The 17,086-nt window shown below is 38.3% G+C and overlaps 2 protein-coding genes across 2 annotated transcripts; one reads left to right on the forward strand and one right to left on the reverse strand.

The window, feature by feature from the left end:
* Positions 1-1,114: 1,114 nt before the first annotated feature.
* On the forward strand, positions 1,115-6,913 carry LOC148871131 (Basic-leucine zipper (bZIP) transcription factor family protein). The gene is given in 7 exon segments (XM_088973118.1): positions 1,115-1,610; positions 3,594-3,761; positions 3,838-3,915; positions 5,461-5,526; positions 5,777-5,842; positions 5,917-6,072; positions 6,075-6,913. Coding segments are annotated over 7 exon segments (1,512 nt in total). The 5' UTR covers positions 1,115-1,328; the 3' UTR covers positions 6,771-6,913.
* Positions 6,914-9,441: 2,528 nt separating this feature from the next.
* Positions 9,442-16,528, reverse strand: LOC148871132 (DNA-directed RNA polymerases I, II, and III subunit RPABC5). The gene is made up of 4 exons (XM_088973117.1): positions 16,336-16,528; positions 16,035-16,093; positions 9,785-9,879; positions 9,442-9,705 (listed from the first exon to the last, which is right to left on the reverse strand). Exons 1-4 carry the CDS (start codon positions 16,369-16,371, stop codon positions 9,680-9,682), a joined length of 216 nt encoding a protein of 71 aa, XP_088829243.1. The 5' UTR covers positions 16,372-16,528; the 3' UTR covers positions 9,442-9,679.
* Between the last annotated feature and the right edge of the window lie 558 nt (positions 16,529-17,086).

Here is a 17,086-nt window from a genome sequence, read left to right on the forward strand (position 1 = left end):
ACCAGGTCATGTCGATTGAAAAAATCTTAATAAAGTGACCCAACCCGACCTGTGAACAGCCTTATGTCGCTGTATGAGTAGTAGATCCGATTTCCTAAAACAATGTATAAAAAGACTTTTATTGTATAAACCACGTGGAACGATGGAAGCAGCAGCAATAACGTTACCTGTTGAAATCCTGAATGGGAAGGACGTAACCTCAACAGCAACAAGCTATCGCAGCGGTACATTTTAGCCAGAGCCGGTACAACATAACCATCTCTCCACGTCGTTCATCACTTTCGCTTTACGAATACAAAAACAAGATCATACACTCTCTGACGATTTATCAGATTTATCCACGTGGCTATCCACAAATCTATTAACAACACCAGTCTACTCGGGATCAAATGCGTTTGAAATCCACTTCACGAGACACGTTGAACTTCTTACGTCATTCAAACCTTTCACCGGATGACCGGCAAGAGTATTTTCTATTTTTAAATATATATATATATATATATATATATTATTTTTTATTAACAAAAGAGAGAAAAGGAGAATTTCCATGAACCTACCTTGCTGTAGCTGATTCTCGAAGGCGAATCTCTTCGAAACAATTGAACTGAAATAAGAAACAGAGAAAGCGACGAAGGAATCAACTAAGCTATATTCATGCAAGGTAGAAACATCATCAGTAAGAATATACTCAGTTGTTTATGGAGTTTCAGGGATAAAAGCAGAGAAGTTTTTGCTTAATCAGAAGAAGAAAAGAAAGCTGATGGACTGTAGGCTTGATCATTCTCTGCTTCCACTCTCCGACTCTCGGCTTCAGTTTGCTAACGCCGGAACTAGTTTGTACTCCCTGCCGCGGCGCCGCCACGGTGGTCCGCAACACCACCTTCTCCCTTTTCTCCCTCCTCTACCACTCTCGCTGGTATCAGGTTTGGGTGTCGCAACCGGATCCCGACACCTCAGTCCCACTGTCACTGCATGCGCATCGTACCGAAGAAGTTCTCGGTTTCCCACGTGGATGGCGAGGTTAACGTGGCTTGCTTCGCAGAATCTAACAGAGAGGCTCAGTGTGACGTGGCAAGCGAGTGGATATAGGAGTGATTGTGTCACATGTTTCTGTGTCTCTCTTTTCCTCTTTCCGACCGTTGGAGGAACTTGAGCTTCTTCGGTCCTACTTTTTGTCCATCTTGAGGTTTGAGTCTCTCTCTCTCTCTCTCTCTCTCTCTCTCTCTCTCATGGCGTTCCAAGAGGGAGTGCACGGAAAGGAAATTGGTTCGCAGAGAGAGAACTCTGGTGTTACTGGAGAAAGATGCTCCGGTTCGTGCTCTTCAACGATGTCGTCGTCGGCAGTGGCGGCGGAGGGAGAAGAGGAGGCGACATTTTGGGGTAACGAGTCGAAATGCGAGGTGGATCGGATGGTGAAGATCGAGCTCGATGCGGCACGAGCTTTAGCGGATTTCGTTCAGTTAGCGCAGCTCGAGAGTGAAAACCCTAGTGGTGGATCGAGCGGGAAGTGGGGGAACAAAAGAAGGAGATCGAGGAAGCGAATCAAGAGTGAGTCTCCAGCGAGGGAGTTGGGGAAGGACTTGGAGAACGCTGATACTCAGATTTCCAAGGTGAGGTCTTTGGATCTTGTTCAAGTTTAATTGGTTTTTGTTTGTCCCGGGTCTTGTTTGTTCGTTTGGTTTGGCTGCTTTCGGTAGCTGTTTTAATTTATTAAATTTGCAGTCGGGAGAGGTTGAGTTGTATTGAAGTTTGAATTATCGGATTTGTTTGGTAGCTATGGATTTGCAGGTTTTGAATTTACTTAAGTGGTGGTTTTATGGTAGCTAATGAGAGCTTTTGCTCTGGATACGATGTAAGAAGAGAAATATTGTAGTTGGAGAGGAAAAGAAGAGGGAATTGATCTGGTGTTTGGAATTAATTTCATTTACCTTTACCTTCTTCATTTTTCTGCTTTTTGTTTGGATAAAAATTGGAATTTCTTGATTCAAATCCATCTTTTATTGTATTGACACATGATTATTAGATGATTAATATTACTTTTCATTGTGGCCTTTCTTAATTGACTAAAGACTAATGTGTAATGGCTGGAACAAACAGCCACTTGACAAAACTGTAAAATGTAGGCAACCTGTAAACCAAAATCAGAAGATTTTTTTTTTTTTTTTTTTGATAAGTAAAATCAGAAGAAATTCTTATGGAATATGTGAAGGAACTTAGTTACTTGAATTCCTTAGGAAGTGAGAGAGGGAGATGAAATGGACCTGAGGTTCAGTTGGGAAGGAGTACAAATACAAATATGTAGTGTGAAAAACCTTGTATTTTGTATTTGTATGTATTTGTTGTGCATATTTGTATTTGCACTCTTTCCAAACTGAGCCTGAGGAAATAGAGAAAAGATAGAAGTGAGGAAAAAAGAAGCTTAATTTATAATTCAAAATTATCTGTAAGATATATTTTGAACTGGGACTAGCACCCTAACTACAGAAAACCGGTTCTTCGCCTCTCTGGTTATTTATTTGTTAATTTGTTTACACCTATTCAATGTGTTTTGGAGTTCACCTATGCCTTTCTGAGATCCTGGCATTGATGTCCATCCATGCTAAATTGATTACATAACCTTCAGATTTTGCTGTCTACATTTTGACTTGTTTCAATGACAATCTTTACGAAATTTGAAAACAGGTCAGAAAATTAAAAGCAGTGCAGTCGCTAGATTTGTTTCTTGTGTATTTTAGAAGTAGTGCTCAACCTTTAAATAGGGAAATATGGTTGGACAAACAATAGAGCTTAGGAGGCTGATGAGATTTATGAGTTGAGTGAAGGAGTTCAGTACAGTATGTTCTGAGTTTCTACTGAAATCAGACCAGGAGTGAGAGGGAAGTACACGTGGGTTTTGGGCAGCCAGCTAGGTTTTATGGACAGGAGCAAGAAAATTCACATGGAAAAGAAAATAAATGATGGAAAGAAAAATAGTACAGGAATCATTTCTGCTAGAGCTGCTCTAGTCTTGAGCAAGTAAAACTGTACACTGAAATTGAACTATTCATGTATACTTAATAGTGCAGAAACTTTGGAACCTATGCATGGGCAAGAAAAGAGAAATACTTTTGGGTGGGGAGGGGTTGTTCATTGTTGGACAATAACCTTTTACTTTCTAAATCTTATCCAAATAAATAAAGAAATAAGTAAAAAGAAAAAAGAAAGAAAATCTACTAGCCCAGTAACAGCGCTTTTTCCCAAAGAGAACAAACTAAAGGAAACAGATGCATGATGTCAAATAAAGAAATTTAAATTAGTAAATGAAGTATAATCCTAAGGTTTTCTTTTTTAGGTTTCTAAATGCTCAGGGAGATTACTTTCTTTAGTGCCTGATTCCATTATATTGAGTCCATGCGCTGTACACTAGGTTGTGCTAAACAGCCAGAGGAAAAATAGGAGTCTAGATTTTGATATTTTATAGCTATCTATCAATGGAGATAATAATTTGTACAAGTATATCAATTATCGTCTATGTAGCTCACCAACTATTTATGCCTAAATTTTGACATACCTCTTAGTTTGTGTAGATTTAAGATCATTTTTCTTTAAAGCAGGAGGATGCAATGATAGATCAGAGGCAACTTAAAAATCTGTGCAATAATGTGATGATGATAAAAACAGTGAAGGTTGAACCAGATTCTGAATTACATAGATCAAGTGCTATACGCCCCACAGGTTGTGCATCAGTTGTTAGAGGCAGGTCAAGGCAAAATTTGACTGAGGTAGTGGGAATTTCTAAATCTCACATCTGAAACTGTCTGAGTTTCCAAAATTCCAGCTGAAGATGGTCCCATGCAGGCTGAGAAGGAAGCACGCAGATTACGTAGAATATTAGCCAATAGAGAATCCGCAAGGCAGACAATTCGCCGTAGGCAGGTTGATATGTTCTTTTATAAAATTTTCTGTCATGTCTATGAATTCTGATTTCGCATGTTGGTATTACTTCTTTTCTTTTAACAAATAAGATATTGTTTTATTATTTGTAGGATGAAATTGTTCCCATGTACAAGAACTTTATTTTCGTCAGCATATTAACATGATTGTCTATATAAAGAACATTTATACATACGATAGTTTGATGGGAATGTAGAGAAATTAATCCCTTTGAAGTCTTTCAAGGATGGAAGATCTAAAAAGCTAGGATGTTGTTCACCCAGTAATATACATGATTGTCTTAACATGATAGAACATGCCTTTTCTGAAAAGAGTTGACTCCTGTTTGAACATGTATAGCAGGGCACTCTTACACCATATTGAACACATGACAACATGCAATTTTATTTCTTTTCGTATTTGCTATTTTGAAATGCACTATTTTTTTTTTAGTGTAACTTCTTATCCTATTTCTATTTCTGTTTCAGATGGTGCAAATGGGTTCTTTTAGTGTTGAGTATGTCAGCCTAACTTTGGTATCCATGCTATGAAGTATAATTGTGTAGAAATATATTTTCCAGAATTGATACTACTTTTACCATGTATGTGCATTTGCTTGTTCATAAAGGAAAGCTATTTATTTCTTTGTCTTTGTCTTTTCTTTTCTTTTCCTGTCCATGAACAATTGATGGTTTTGTATGAATTCTCATAAAGATATAAAAGGTCCACTACCCAATTCTGGTCTCTAAAATCCAGGGTCTTGGGAAGGGTAGACTGGGTAGGGACCCATAACAGCTGGAATTTTTAGCATGAAGTGACCTCTAAAGTTCGTGAGATACTGCTTGGTCATCTAAGGGTATATAGGACAAGAAATATCACACATAATGCTACTAAAATTTTTAAATTGCAGAATGAGAAATCTCATGAAAAACTGGATTAGCAGCTCTTGAATGCTCTTACTCGTAGTTTCCCTTAAGATGAGTCAATTTCAGAAACTTGACCTGAAAGAAAAACATTTCCCTCAACCACTCCATAAAATTGTGCTTTATTTAATGTTATTAACTAAAGAACCAGACAAGTTTTTTGAAAAGCAGTATCAATAGAAAAAGTTTTCTTAGAGACAGTGTTATGTAGGAACAGTGATAGATTGGAGGAATATATAATCTTATCTTCCGAAGTATCTGCTAACTAAATTAATAGATTGTTCAGTGCATCTGATATAATTTAGTCTACATTGGGAAAGTCCACTTCTACATAGAAGTGGGACACATCAAGAAGTTTATGTTTGTAACTTTGAATGTGCAAATAATGGTATAGATTAATTATTATACGAGATGCACTGAACAATCTATTAATTCAAATATTATAAAATGAAATTGTGAGTCCGAATTCTTGAAGAAATTGAAATATTATTGTATGGGGCAGACACTGAACGATCTGTTTATTCTACTCTATTATTTGTTCTCTATGAAATTCCATTATTGGGATCAAGTGTAATTGGATTCTGGGATGGATGTTGATCTTCTCCTTATGATCCTCATGCCTCAGGCTATGTGCCAGGAGTTGACAAGAAAAGCTGCTGATCTAGCATGGGCCAATGAGAATATGAAGCGGGTACGTGGTTCTGTTTCTGTAGAATCTGGTTTTGGTTATCAGAAGCTTACTCTTTGTTTTATGAGCTTAGAAAAAAAAATAATAAATGGGAACAAAGTAGAAATATTTCTATTTTCGGCAACAAGTTTTTAGAGCTCTGCTCTACCCACTTTTCTCAATCCATATTGTCCTTGAATTCCTTTCCTAGGTTAACGTCACCACCGTTTACTGAAACCAATTGACATTTTTGTGACACTTTTACTGAGAGAAGGAAAAGGAGTTGGTCATGAAAGAGTATAAGTTGCTGAAAGACAGAAATGAACACCTTAAAGCTCAGGTAAGGCTTCCATCTGCAAGGTCATTGTCTATGCTTTCTAATATTTCTTATAGATGACCCCTCCTATCCTGTAGATGGCCAAGACTGTAAAGGCTGAGGTGGAGGGAACTCCAGAAGAAACTGCATCAACAAATGTTGAGATATCAGCACCTTCCTCTTCAAAGCTCCCATTGCTTTTGTACAATGGACCCCCTTTCCACCCTTTATCTGGCCTGCCATCATTCAACCATTAAATCCTATCCAAATGCAATCCGCTCATGCTACTTTTTTGCCTGATCAGGTGCATTTAAACTCCGATCTCAGTTCATCAAGCGAACAAGGAACCTCCCAATTTCTTAATGGGCCAAGAACCCCCTTTTACATCTTACCATGTCCATGGTTCTTCCCTCTTCCAGAACATAGGAACCATCTCCTGCCTCACCCCATTAAATTATCTGGCTCAAAGGATGAACAGGGTAACGCTTCCATCCATGCCCAGCATGATAGAGAATCTTTGAAAGAATTGGAAAATGTAGATAACCATGACCTATCTCTAAATACAAGTGCCAAAATAGATGCTTCAAGTTCAATGGAAGCCATCCCAGCTAATAATAATCCTTCTAAAACTTCAACTGGATTCCCGACAGATGCAGGCCAGACTTCGGGGTCTCATCCACAGGGGATGCCATTGATGCCTTCACCTGTAAGTTGTGTCCAGCATGCTTCCACTGTCAAGTGTGAGAATGAGTTCCAACCAGATTCTACTACTGCAGAAGAAACTGCTTCCTTCACAGCCAGTCATGTAGGAATCTCTTTACCAGAAAGGATGTTTGCACCCAGCACGCACCTGAGTAAGAAACTGGTGGATGCAGCTGAAGCTAGAAAGAGAAGGAAAGAACTCACAAAGCTAAAGAACCTCCATAATAAGCAATTACGGTTACACAGTTGAGTGGTGAAATTGGATTAACCCCAAATGTTCCTCTTTGTTGTTTGACTGTGATAAGCATCTAGGTCTGACGTAACTTACAAATTGATTCTAGTGCATAATGGTTTCACTAGAATTTTAAGAGGCTGTCGAAGGAAACAACCACCCAGTTGTAGTTATTTTCTGGATCTTAAGGATTAAAGCTGTTTCGGAGCCGCTAGAGATTTTCTTTCTTGAATATGGCTGTATTAGACAATTTTTGCAAATTTTGGTTGGGGGAGCAGGGTTGGGATATTAATATTTTATAGGCAGAGAAGTTGCAGAGCCAAATTTATTGATAAAGAGAATTTGATATTCTCGGGGGGATCCCTGAATTTGCCTGGCCCTGTCGTGGGCCTCGTAGCCATTTTTACACGCAAATGGAAAAAAAAAAAAAAACATGTAAAATGTTTGATATGTGTGATATTATAATATTTATATAAAATATAAACCATAATATAAAATAACATATTCTCCTTTTGGACTATTCCACAAAAATCTTCCGATTCTTCTTTATGGTAAAGCATTTTGGAGGCCCGAGAGGACCTATTGACAGGCACGAGAGTGATTAACATTCATGGGTAGAAGATTCACCTCTATGGCGATCCATGGCAATGTTCAAAATATCGATACACCCGATATGGGTGTATTGGGTGAATTGATACAGCTTTTCATGTTTTTTTTTTTTGTTTTTTTCGCAATCGGTTCAGTGGGGCTGATTTAGGGCTCTTCCACCCCCTGAACCGGCCGATATGTGTCGATACTTCAACCTTGATCCATGGTTAGCCACTATTTTATCTCTACCCAATGCACAACACAACGAAAGTTGCCTCGTTAATCGACTTTCAGACTGATATGGTCATGTCCAATTTCAACACCAATATTGCTGAAAAAATTCTCCAAACTGAACTTCCGGTTTACTTGTGCATCATCAATGAAGTTATTACAAAGTGAGTATGCTGAATCTTCTTCTGTGCATAATGCTCTTCCTGGGCTTACTTGGTGCCAATTGAGAGAAGCCTAAAGGAGTGGTTGTCTCTATATGGTGGAATTAATATGGCACTCATCATTTAGATGACATTTCTTTGTTTAGTATCAGTTCTCTTGTGGCACATGGGGAAAGGAAGGTGTAAGAAAGTAATGGAGAACATTGACATCCTCCCAATTGCAATTATAAAGGACGCTCACTCAGAGATTGATGAATTGGTCACACTTAAATGTCAACAGACTACAACCCTTGCACTTCAGTCATCTACAAGTCGGCCTTTACAGTTACACTGGAGGATACCTGTATCATCCCCATTTGTTAAAATTAACGTGGATGGTGCTCACATGATCACATTTCTCTTGCATCGGAACTGGGTATTGTGCTCACAGATCATCATGGACCTTTCCTATTTGGTCGAGTCATTCATGCTAAGGATCTTCAACTGACTCGTATCCATCTAGAAGGAGACGCACAGAAACTTAAATGATCCTGTTGGACATTCACTTGGATGTCCCATGGTGGTTACACATGATTGGAGCCATCTTCTGCGCACTTTTCCACATTCTATTGTCTCCTATACTCTTCATACAGGTAATAAGGTTGCCCATTTGTTGGCAAAATTTGGTTGTAAATCTACTGGAACCACTTCGTGGTCCATTACTCCAGAATTCCTTCAACCTGTAATGAATGCTGACATTGTGCAATGAATGATTTTGCCCAAGGACTTGGAAAATAAAATAACATATTCTATTTCTACACATGGGTACTGCAGTGACATGTTTGAAAGTGTCAAGTTGGTCCCTGCCACCAGTCTCAAGGTAGAAGACAATGAACAGTGTCTTCTTTTGAAGGGTATTTGGCATTTTCAATAGATAACTGATGGTCAGTTAACTGCAGGAACCAACTTGTCACTTTTTGAAAATTTAGGTACTACATTGACACATTTGAAAGTTCAAGTACAAATTTGACACTTGCCCCCAAAGTTCAAGGTACTAAAGTGAATTTCCCTTTTTTTTGGTATTCAATTTATTGGGGTGGGTTCAAGGCTAGGTTTAGGCAGGCTGGTATTTTCGTCCCCTATACCTAGAGTTTCAGGTAGGGGTGTCAATTGGACTGGATTTGATCCAATCGGATCCAGTCCAATGTGATTCCATTACAAATGTACCTAGTCTAATCCAGTCCAATGAATATTTTGGACCATTTTGGACCAGTTCAGTTCAGTGTCAGGACCATCTAATCTATTCAAATTTATGTTAATTTAGATTGGTTCCAATTCAAATCTGGTCCATTGACACCTTTGTTCTTATCTTCTATCAATGGACCAGATATTGGCTCAACCCAACATAAATTTATTATGGATGGACCAGGTCCAATCCAATGTCTCATTGGTCCATTCAATCCATCCAAATGCTGAAATGCAATGTCTTGTTGGTCTGTCCAATCCACCCAAATTGATTTTGATTTGGATGGAGTCCAACCAAAAACCGGTCCATTGACGCCCTTACATCCAGGGTTTATAAATACATAGGGTAACATATAAATATAACGGATTCTTGAAAATAATATTTCACCAAAGAAAGAGACCGGAAGAGGTTCAAAGGGTGAAAGGGGTAAAGCTATGATGCAAGAAAGGTTTTCAACTAGTCTAACCTATTAAGAGTAACTAGCTTTTTCAAAAATCGAACATGGGCAACTATTTCATATTTTCAAATTGATATATTACCATATAGGTTCGAGGAACACTAATCCATAGCTAACACAGCCATCATTCTCATTCTATTTCCAACATGAAACAGACATAATAGTAACAAATGGCAGGCTGCATCTGAATGTGATGTGGAACAAGCTCTAATACCCAACGAGACAGAAACCCCTTTCAAGGGTACACCAGAACCATCGAATCCTCTCAACTGGACTCAGTTTTCTCCAAAGCTGCAATGCAAAAACCGTCAGCAGTAATTTTACAGCAACAACCCAATATTTGTAGATATAGGAGAGAGGGAGAGATTACTGTTGTAGTTAAGTAATTTCTCGATAAGGTCAACATGAGTCATTAGCATTCTTCTGCAGCAGTACCGTACCAATCCCAATGCATCGAGGGCATCTCTGCATACCGGCAATAAGGTTAATTAAAAATACCCCACCTGTACGGTGGAGCTAGGAATTCTGAGTGGATTGAACAGTAAAAACCCCTAGCGAGGCTCAATCGGAAACTAAACAATATGTTTGGACAGTTGATAAAGAAAATTAGATGACACTCGAAGTGCATTTGTGTTTTTAAAAAATGTTACATTTTGAAAGTTCGGATGCTGAATTGTCCCATTTTAAAGTTTGGGGACCAAAGTATAAACCCTTAATTTAATGTTTTCTTTCTTCTTTCTTTCTTGCTTGCAATGAGGGTTTTATTTGATTAGGGTTTAGAAGCAATGAAGGTTCAAAAGAGATAATGTGCTTTGCCCTGCCATAGATAGGGCAATAATCGGAACAAATTCGAATCAGATGTACCTCCATCTGAGTTCGATCTGATTAAAGACATCTAACATCCAAATCAGATCTGATCTATGAAATGATAGATCTAATTCGACTACATCGGATCAGTTGGATTATCTGACATCATGTGAATCTAATTAATATATTGGAGTCTCATCTCCAGTATGGTGTGCTGTGGTACAGAGACCATAACCAATGAAGGCAACAGTGAAGAGTGAACTATCTTGTTCTTTGACGATCCTCCAATAGATTAGTCCCCGTTGTTGGACATTCAAGTGAGATATGGATCAGTCCCCGTTGAATTTCATTTGTGGAAGCAGAACTTCATGAAGAAACCACAAGTACAGCTCTCAACAATATTGATCAAGCAAAAACGAAAGAATCTTCAATTGTAACACCTGCAACCTAGACCTTTGGTCGACTTTGATTTTGGTGCCTACTGCCTAAACCTTTTCGTTTTGGGAAATTTATGGTTTGCTCACAAATTTTTATTGGTTTTCTCAAGTATTGTCTGATACCCCCACCTATGCTAACATTACCTCTCCTTGTTTATGATCGATTCCCCCACCTGCCACTGTTCCCAACTGTACAAACTTATAAAAAATCCTTTTTTTAGGTTCAAGTCTCTCAACTCTTCAGTGTAAAAAGACAAAAGATAATAGGTTATTGGGTTATTTGCCAATGGCATTAAAACTCGTAACAATTAATAGAAAGAACTTTAGAAGGAATGGGAACAGCTAGTTAGAAGGGAAGATCAAGAGTGAGATGGTTGAAAGGAGACAATAACTCCAGAATTTTTCACACTTATGCTTCGGGAAGGAGTAGGAAGAACTTTTATCTCTAAGCTGAATCTGAATCAGAGGGAAGTGGAGAATCCTGAGGAAATTTTGGAAGCTTTCCTTTCCTTTTTAAAAAACCTCTACTCCAAGGATAGTGAAAACCAGTTTACATAAAACAATTGGGAAGGCACAACCCTATCGACTGAAAAGAGGGATTGGTTGGAAAGAAGCTTTGATGAGGAAAGAGTTAAAAAGACTATCTTCAGCATGGATGGAGATAGGGCTCTAGGGCTGGATGGCTTTCTTATTCTTCTCTTCCAAAAGTGTTGGGAAATTGTGAAGTCAGATCTTATGGATTTTTTCAGGGATTTCCACAAATTGTGGACAGCATTCTTATTGCAAATGAGTGTGGAAGACAAAATCTTCTAGTATCCCAGAGGTCCTCGTGAAACTTGATCTGGAAAAGGCATATGATAAAGTGGATTAGGACTGTATTCTTGATTGCTTAAGGTTAAGAGGCTTTGGTAGAAAATGGATTGGGTGGATTAAAGATTGTACTGGTTCTCCTTCGTTTTCAGTACTGATAAATGGTGAAGCGAAAGGTTATTTCGACGCTAGTAGGGGTCTAAGACAAAGTTGCCCTCTTTCCCCCTTACTATTCACTTTGGTGATGGATGTTTTTAATTATCTTTTTGATAAGTCCATTATTCTCAACTTGGTGAAAGGATTTGAAGTGGGCAGGGATAAAATTCACATCTCACACTTACAGTTCGCCAATGACATAATCCTGCTCTTGGATGCCTCCACAACCAACATCACAAACACTAAAATGGCAATCGAATGTTTTGAGCTTATCATTAGTTTGAGGGTTACTTTTTGCAAAAGTAGTATTGTAGCTTTTAATTCAATGGAAATGGAACTTCTAGAAAATTTCAAATCTTTGTTGGGTGCAAAGAGGGGAACCACCCTATTTCCTACCTTAGGATGCCTCTTGGAGGAAATCCAAAATCCCTCAACTTCTAAAGACCAGTGGTGGAGAAATGTGAGAAGAAACTATCAACTTGGAAAAAGTGTTATCTCTCAAAAGGGGGTAAGCTTACTTTCTTAAAGGCCTCCTTATCAAATTTGCCAGTCTACTTTCTTAAAGTCAGAAATCAGATTGAGAAGCTTCAAAGGAACTTTCTTTGGGAAGGTGGTGGGAAAAAGAGAAGCCATTTAGTTAGCTGGAAACAAGTATGAAGGCCTAAAGAGGAAGGTGGTTTGGGAATTGGATAGCTTAAAGAGAAAAATTCCTCTCTTAGGCAAATGGCTTTGGAGATTTTTGAAAGAACCCAATGCTCTTTGGACAACTGTCATCTCAAGCATATACGGACTAAATGCAAACGGGTGGGATTGCAATCTCCATTTGAATAGGATAAAGTCCACAAATCCTTGGAAAGGTATTTGTTCCATTCATACTTCTTTCCTTTTATAAGTTATAAAGTGGGAAATTGTTGTAAAATTAAATTCTGGAAAGATCTTTGGTGGGGGGATTCCACCGTGGAAGCCTCTTTCCCTAGGCTTTTTAACCTTTCCCTCGACCAAGAAGCCACTATTTCTTCCTGCCTTCCGAACCAAACTGCCAAGAACTCCTTAAGCCTCCACCTAAGAAGACCCCTAAGGGACTCAGAGATTTCTGATTTAATAGCCCTAATTCAGACCCTCAAAAAAGCCTACATCTCCCCCTCTTATTCTGACACCCGAATCTGGATCCTACACCCGAATGGCGAATTCTCTTCCAAGTCTATGTTCAGGGCTTTGATCGCTGATGAACAGCATTCCTCCTTTCCTTGTAAGAAAAGCTGGTGTAGCCACATCCTTTCAAGAATTTGCTTCTTTGTTTGGGAAGCTTGTCTCCAAAAAGTAAATACTTGCGATGTCCTGTAAAAAAAGCTTTTGGGAAGACACTCCATATCTCCTCATGTTTGTATCCCATGCCTCAACGAAGGTGAATTTGCAGATCACATCCATTTTCACTACAGGTTCACCCAAAAGATAGGGGTAAAGTCTTTTGGCAATCAGTGCTACATGCAATGTTGTGGGATGTTTGGAATGAAAGAAACAATTGTCTCTTTGACAATAAAAGCAGAACCCTGGAGGAATTAATCTCAGATATTACTTACCTTGGATAGTGCCTTAGGAACCCTGGATTAGCTGGTATTGGAGGTACAGTAAGGGACAAAAGGGGCAATATATGCTGGACTTTTAGTGGTCCAATTGGCTTGGCTAACTACACGAAGGCTGAAGTGATGGCTGCTCTCACCGAAATCAGGACAATAAAAAATTTGGGAATTCAGAATTTGATCATTGCAGGTGATTCAACAAATACAATAAAATGGTTACGAGACAAAGAGGAGGGTCCCTGGGGCTGAATCATTATTTGACAGAGGCTTGGGATTCTTTGGACTGTTTAAATGTTAATTTAGTTTGGATTCCTAGGGAACAAAATCATACTGCAGATGGCCTAGCTAAATTTGGTGTGTATTTGGAGCATTTGTATAGCAACAAGCTTCCTCCTTTGTAACTTGTAGGGGTTCTTCCCCTGCTTTGTATATCTTCCCATGTTCCCTCTCTTCATCTTAATGAATTCTGGTTAAATTTTCTCAAAAAAAAAACATATTTATATTATATATAAAAAATTGCTAATATATAAGTTGGACTTTATCAGATTGGATTGGGGTACATCCGAATTCAATCCAATTATTAATCAGATGCTATTTGCCCTATACAAATCTGATCTGTTAAAGTCAATGTTTTAAAAGGTGTGGGAGGCATGTCTGGAGGAACACCTCTAGGCAAGGTGTCTCTAAAACGCCCTGAGGTGTATGCTAGAGGCGTTGATACATCTAAGGTGTATGCCTTAGGTACAACAGGCGTACACCTCATATGCCTTTTTCATTAGCTGTGCTAGAGGTGTACACCACATGCACACCTCGCAAAAAGACAGAATAATGAGACCCTCCTTCCTCATTTAGCTAGTGTTATACATCTTTGTTCTTCTTACTATAAACAATTTTTATTAAAATTAAAAAAAAAAGGTCCTCCTTCCTCCTCATCCCCTTCCTCTTAAGGAGACGTAACTTCTTAATATAAAAGATTTTTATTAAAAATTAAAAAATAGATCCTTCAAAAAATCTTTATTAAAAATAAAAAAATATCCTTCAAAAGATTTTTATTAAAAATTAAAAAAAAAATCCCCCTTCCACCTCCTTCCTCCTCCCCCTTCCACCTCCTTCCTCCTCACTCCCTTCCCCTTAAGGAGGCTTATGCCTGGTGTTCGGGAGCCTTACACTTCTTATGTTCTGAACTACACCTCACACCTCTAGGTAGTTGAATGCCTCACATCATGCTTCCATGTTTTAAAACATTGGTTAATGAAAATATTTCATTCAAGTCCAAATTAATTGGATCGGATTTCAGATCAGACCACAGATTTTCATAGTCCCTTGACAGCCCTACTTGTAGATATAGGATCTTGCTTTAGTATTCTTACTACCAAGACAAGTGGGATATGACTGACTAAACAACAAAAACAAAATTCTGCATAGTTCACTATATCCAATCAAAAGTCAAAAGGCATAGCAGCTTGGCAAGGTGGTCAATGGTTCTAAGTCTGCTGCAAACAGGTCTAAATTAGAACTGAATAACATAAATTTTTCTAGATGGTGGGCATAGTACACGTCTCATACTTGTTTCATATTCTGACATTCAAAAGCTTCTAGTGAAAAAAAAAAAACATCTCAATTTCCTTAGGTACAAGTTAGCATAATACACTGCCTTATGGATTCTAAAATAGAAAGTTCATAATGATACATGACATTGCTGCATTTATCCATGTGATGGAGAGCAAGTTTGACAGCTGATACTGATGCGAAGTGTATGAAATAGGGATAAAAGTTCTAATGTGTGTGTCTGTGTGCGCGTGTGTGTGTGTATGTATGAAAATTCTGGGACAAGGTTCAAAGTATCGAAACGTATTGGTGTGTATTGGCTGATAATATTGTATCGGAGACCCCCCGATACACCCCCACAGTGGGTGTTTTGGGGTCTGGCCTGGTTCAGGGGGTAGACAGGCCTTAAACCCAACCCCCTTGTTGTGTGTGTGTGTGCATTCATACATACATTAAGAGCTCAAGAAAAGTTTCAATGTCTTGAAAGAAAATCAAGTTCTTATATCTAGCTTGTCTCTTTCACATTTCTTTTCTATTTCCTTCTTATGTTCCTTTTTCATCTCTACTCCTACGCTTCTACTATTTTTTCCCTATCCAAAATTGATTCTAATATTACTTTTCCTCTTTATATATTTTTCTATGACTACCTCTTAAAGTGGAACAAATTCTATAGTTTTACTCAACACTAAAACTAAAATATGAACAGGTCTACTAATAAGCCCTTCTACAGAAGGAAATTAGCAAGTTAATGCACTCAACAACAATACATCCATAAGTTCTTCATCACAAATTTAATTTCTCATGGCTGACGCATGAACCCAGCAGAAACAAAATTCTCAAAATGGAGTCTCCTTGTCCGATGAATGTTTCCACGTTTATTTATAAACCATGTAACTGTACTAATAAAGCATCCCACTTTGTAATCCAAAACATTGTTTCTGTTGTTTGCAACTTGTAAATTATTAAGTTTAGGCGTTTCCCTTTCTCCGAATATACCGCTACATCTAGATTAAACATGACAGAAATGAAGTTATTTAGCACGGCAACAAGTACAGATTTTGCAAGCCATTGCAACCAATTTTTTTATTTTTTTATGTTTTAAGGACAAATCTCAGAGTTCTCAAGTAAGTGCCAAGTATAAATGAGTAACTCAATCCCAACTATCCTACTCAGGAAGAAAATGAGGGCTACTGCCAAGAAGGATACAACAGCTTCTAAATAACACAGAGCACATACCATTTTTAACTTTTAAAATCCACAAATGTAAACATAGTTTCCTCACCCTTCGGTGTAGTCGGCCTGGAGAAGATCAAGATACGTATCCCACTTGTTGCCGATTACCTAAACAAAACCGAAGAGATGATTGTAAAATCTAGGTGCGATTCCAAAGGCGAAACTCGAGGAGAAGAATCAGCAGTATAACTTACTCTATTACAAAAGGAACTAAAACGAAAAACCAGATGAGAGAGCAAAAGAGGGAGAAAGAAAAAAAGAAAAAGAAATAAACCAAAAAAATAAATCGCAGCTTAAATCAGAAGGCTCAGAAACCGTAGGACATTAGTTGATAGATAAAGACAAGTTACCTTTCCACAGGTGAAGCAGCGAACAGGAATGATCATCTTTCCTCTTGCCCTAGTTTTCGCGCGCTCGAGTCTCTATCTCTTTTCTAAGTTCTCCCAGTCGGACTTTGGAGGATTTATATCAAACCGCAAACGAACGAACCGGCGCTCTTTCTTGAGAATTGAGTCAAATGTTATGACGATGGTAGCATGGGCCAGTTTATTTCTAAATTCTTAACGGACATTAGTAGGGCTGTTCACCGGTCGGGTTGGGTCGGTTTATTGAGATTTTTCCAACCGACCCGACCTGGTCGGGTTATCTGAATTTGAAATCGAAACTGATCTAGTGTTAAGCAAAACCGACCTAGTTGGTTTGAGCCGGGTTGGGTCGATTTTGGCTGTAAGTTCAACCATGCTTGATAGAAACTCAACTACAATATATATGTGGGGACCGTGGCACCACAATATGTGAGGTAGTGAACACGGAAAAAGCCTTGTTTTTGATAAACAAGATATACCTCGAGTCCGCAGTCTGGACTTTAGAGAGGAGAAGAAGAGCAAAACCCATATATAATAATAATGCCTATTATAGAGGTATATATGTTATATATCTTTTCAGTAATTAAGTTTTATCTCCAAAACCACCAACCTATCCCTTTGATTATATATTCATTTTGAAGTTTAATCGTCTTAATTGGGATTTGAGTGAATTCTGTAGGGAGATTTCAGGACAGTTAATTACAATCATTAATCTAGCCAATGTAATAGATTTGAA

The sequence above is a fragment of the Nelumbo lutea genome, chromosome 2, assembly GCF_056320005.1.
Source record: "Nelumbo lutea isolate HS-2025 chromosome 2, American lotus-T2T, whole genome shotgun sequence".
NCBI lineage: Eukaryota > Viridiplantae > Streptophyta > Magnoliopsida > Proteales > Nelumbonaceae > Nelumbo > Nelumbo lutea.